The 4,394-nt window shown below is 36.4% G+C and overlaps 1 protein-coding gene across 1 annotated transcript; it reads right to left on the bottom strand.

The window, feature by feature from the left end:
• Window positions 1–244: 244 nt before the first annotated feature.
• On the bottom strand, window positions 245–3,963 carry LOC133283848 (sucrose nonfermenting 4-like protein). Its single transcript, XM_061480758.1, has 7 exons — window positions 3,304–3,963; window positions 3,084–3,171; window positions 2,314–2,493; window positions 1,744–1,878; window positions 1,578–1,637; window positions 1,162–1,251; window positions 245–561 (listed from the first exon to the last, which is right to left on the bottom strand). Exons 1-7 carry the CDS (start codon window positions 3,360–3,362, stop codon window positions 370–372), a joined length of 804 nt encoding a protein of 267 aa, XP_061336742.1. The 5' UTR covers window positions 3,363–3,963; the 3' UTR covers window positions 245–369.
• Window positions 3,964–4,394: the final 431 nt, after the last annotated feature.

A 4,394-nucleotide genomic window follows, 5' to 3' on the forward strand; every position in this document is an offset into this window, starting at 1 on the left:
TGCCCAAGAATGGAAATACTTGGGTTGTTAGTAAGTGGGGTAAAGAACACACCTGCCTAAACCAAGGCCTTACCTGGGACCATAGACAGCTGGATTCTGATGTAATCTGTGCAGCCATTATAAGTATGTATTACGCGATGTTTGGTTTAGGGTTTATGTTTACGTTATTTTTATGGTATATTTATTGACTGTGTTGACTTCGATTTTTGTATAGGTATGTTAAAAGAAGATCCATCTATGAAACCAGTTCTTATTCAGGAGAGGGTACAGCGTTTGTATGGATACAACATATCTTATAGGAAGGCTTGGAAGGCTAAAATGAAGGTCATTGTGAAGTTGTTTGGCGACTGGGATAAATCATATGCCATCTTACCTGGTTGGCTGACCTACATGACACAGATTAATCCTGGTTCTGTGTTCAAGATTGATACGGACGAGTGTTGTGACGAACGACGTGTCTACACCGATAAGGGTGTCTTTCGCAGGGTATTTTGGACTTTTCACCAGTGCATTGAGGCTTTCAAATATTGTAAACCCATAATCCAAATTGACAGCACGCACCTGTATGGGAAATACAAAGGTACCCTCTTGATTGCTACGTCACAGGATGGTGATAAAAAAATAACTTGAGATAAAAAAATGGCCACAAGTCAGTGCTATTTATGCAAACAACATGCAGAGTCAATTGATTATTTGTTTATTCATTGCCAATTGTTCAAACATAATGAAAATTGTCTATATTTTTGGTAATTCGTTCCTGCCAATCACCAATGGACTCATTAAGTGTCAAAGGTGGAGAAACATTTCTTTAAAGAAGTTGATTGCACAAGAAAATTGCCCAGGCATACAAGTACACTGCTTGATTGGAATAGGAAGGCCAACCTTTCAAGAACAAAAATCATTGTAATCATGCAAGATATATTTATTATAGTTTTCTTAATTGTTTTTCTCTTTTCCCATTTACTTTTGCTGCCTGGTTTTGAAACTGGTCATACATCTTGTATATGTCATATATTTTCCTTTCTAAGTCACTTAACATCCACACAAATCATCATGAGAAGAGGTTTGCATTCAAAAAAGAAAACTTGCCAATACAAGGAGATAATGATCTTAAATTTAAGATACATCTATTAAAATTAAAATAAAATATAAAACACATACCTCTCTTAAAATTAGAATAAAATCCAAAGCACTAAGAACACCAACAAATTGTCCCTTGCAGAAGTCCCAAAGTGGAGCCATGAAAATTCCCTGTAAATTATCCAGATTAGAAAAATTGCATATGCAAACTTCTAATCAGCAATGGATGAAGACGCAATAAAACTAAAACAGAGAAAGCTATAACATGTGACCAAAGAAGGAAAAGACTTGAATCATTGTCAAAGCTAAGCTGCTGAAACAATTGGTCAAATTACAGAGAATAATTCAAAAAGCAAGAATCTTGTCTCTCCTATTTATTAGAGTAAAGGCAAGTAAAGTGACATGACAGAAATCAAGCATGTTTTAGCAAAGTTATTCAATATATGCAAAAAGGGCTCCGCAAATTGTAATCTAAGATAAACAAAGAGGTATGGTACCTGCTCATGCAGTATATGAAATGCCTGTTTCACTGGCAGATCAACATCCAAGGCAACAACCTGCAGCCAGGAGTCAATAAATCAGTAAGATTGTAATTTGCGATTTGTATGACTGTACGTTAATAATAAAGTCCAAAATAAAGGGTCAATGGTAAAACTTCCAAACCTTGCCTGACTCAGGAAATAATTCATAAGCTGTGTGCATAGACAGAAATGCAGAAATACGCTGACAGGAGATCTGTACATCAGCATCTGATATTCTTGGCAGAACCTCACTCAATGTACCATCCGTCAACCGAACCTGCTTTATAAGTGAGCTACATATTATATTTGATGTCCGAACTATTAAATTTCAGATGCAAATAAACAAGAGTACAGTTTTAGACATGAGCAGAAATCAAAATCTAAAAGGTAACAGAATAAACATGGGCAACATGACATTGTAAGTTACAAGGGATATGACTTATGACAAATAAGACAATCAGGAAGATTATATTTTGTTGTAATGCAAATAGAAGGCTCAATAGACCTACATAGATCAAAATTACTGGATTCAAAGTCCTAAACAAATAACAAAGTGGGTTTCTAGGAGTTCTAAAATGAGATGCAAAAAATTCTCTAGAGTCCATACAGATCATATTAGCACTGTCCTTTGAAATTTCATTCAAAAGTATAGCCAAAAGCCAATATACAAATAGTAGCCAGGTTGATAACAACAAACACAACTAACTCTTACCCCACGGCGAAAAGCCTCATTATCCACATCCATGTTATTTCCAGAAGCAATATCTGGAGTTAAAACAGGTATGTAGTTAGGATCAGTAGCCAAGAAGACAGTGTTGACTATCCCATATTCTCCAGGTACAAAAGGCTGATGCTCATCATGCTGCCATTCTCCATCAACAAAAAACTTGTACTGCATTCATATAACTTCATGATAAGTATCCAGCCGCCAAGAATAAAGGCCAAACATTATCTTAAATTAGCATCTTTTCAATTCAACTACTATGTATCATAATCAGATACTTGCAATCTCAAAAGTGAGTAGTATACTGCTGCTAAAACTCCGATAACAATCATTGACACAACAAAATAACATTTAAAAAAAATATTGAAAAAGATAAATTATGAAACAGGAACTAGTATTCTAAACCTCTGAACATAACCTCAAGCACCAATATCCCATTACATTCCATATCAAGTATCGACCAGACTTCATATTAAACCATTAATTTTAATTTTTTTTTTTTTTTGGGCTGTCTAGAAGTAATATAGAGCTAATTCAGTGCTATTAAAAGGAATACTTTGCTACTGAAACATCTCTCGGAAAAACTGCCAATAAAAATTATCTAATCTACAGAACCAGACAACCACATATATAATCTAGACAGACTTGAAACTTTCTATCCAGTCATCATCTAATACTAACACAAAATGCCAGTTCTTTTCTTCAGGGAGACCCCCAAACAAAATGCATGTGCCCGTAAGTCAGTGACATAAACTAACCTGATGATAACCAGGGGGCAAGCTATAAATGACTTGAAACACAGTTGGGCAACCTTCGACTGGCGACAGTGGAAGAAGCTGAGACCACCTTTAAGACAAAATTTACATTAAAAATAAAAATAAAAATAAAAACACATAAGCAAGACTAAACTAGAGCATTCTCACCAAAACGGGTAGCAAAGAGATTAAGATATTCATGTAGCAACAACAAAATACTCACCGTGTGAAAGAACCACTGAGAAACACACTCCTTCCGCCATATGGCCACACAAACCGCATGGGAATTAGCACTGTCCCTGCAACATCACCCGCATCCCCTTACAGAATCCATGCTCTGATTGAACATTCAACCTCGAATTGAGAGTGCTACTTTGAGAATACCCTCCAGGCACCACGCTTCATCGCAGCATGTCACTTTGTTCAGTTCGCAGGGTCCAAATTCCAGTAAATGCCTCACAAACTCAATGCACTACGAAGCCCAAGATGCAAGAGGAAAAAAATTCATCCCAAATCAAAAATCCGCTAGGGAAAAAAGAAAAAGCTTGGATTTTGATTCTTTATTCGACGGAAAAATCAAAAACAGAAAGTGCCCATTTCTCACTGCAACAGAATCAACGAAGAAATTGAAGCGGGTACGAAAATGAACACTCCCAATTAAACTTGCACGCAACAAACCATTGACAAGCACTCACAAAACCCTAACCTTAAATTGAAAAAAACCTACCAAATTCAACCTGGAAGAGCCACGAATCTGGGAAAACCAAAGCACAGAGAGTCTCAGGTGAAAACAAAGAAAAAATGGAAACCCTATTGAAACATCAGAAGCTACTTGTTGAGAAAACCAAGAGAGATTTATCCCGGAAAGGGAAAACAAAAATAAAATAAAATTTGATGTTATTAAAAAAAGTTGTAGTAAGGTCAATGAATTATTATTATTATTATGAAGGTGCTAATTTGCTAAAGCAAAAATTATGAGGCAGAGATTATACTGTTAAATTGGAGAATGGAACCCCAAGGGTAGCTCAGTTGGGAGCTGAGCTTTTAAGGGATTGCTTGGTGCAGGGATCAAACCATGTTTCAATCAATTTCTTGGAAAATCTTTGGAGCCAGAGGATAAGCCAAAAATCTTCGGTTGGGAGATTAGTCTCGTCCTTTTTCCGGTTGCGAAACTTAGTGCACCACTGTTACAATGAGGGGCTAGCCCAAACGGGTCGTACCCTGAGGGTATGGTGCCCGGAGAAGGTTGAATGAGGATACCTCCTGGCAATGTACCAAAAAAAAAAAAAATTGGAAAATGGGAATAATAAAAGA

The sequence above is a fragment of the Gastrolobium bilobum genome, unplaced genomic scaffold, assembly GCF_033153095.1.
Source record: "Gastrolobium bilobum isolate Gb01-03AN ecotype WA unplaced genomic scaffold, APGP_CSIRO_Gbil_v1 utg39154, whole genome shotgun sequence".
In the NCBI taxonomy this organism is placed as follows: domain Eukaryota; kingdom Viridiplantae; phylum Streptophyta; class Magnoliopsida; order Fabales; family Fabaceae; genus Gastrolobium; species Gastrolobium bilobum.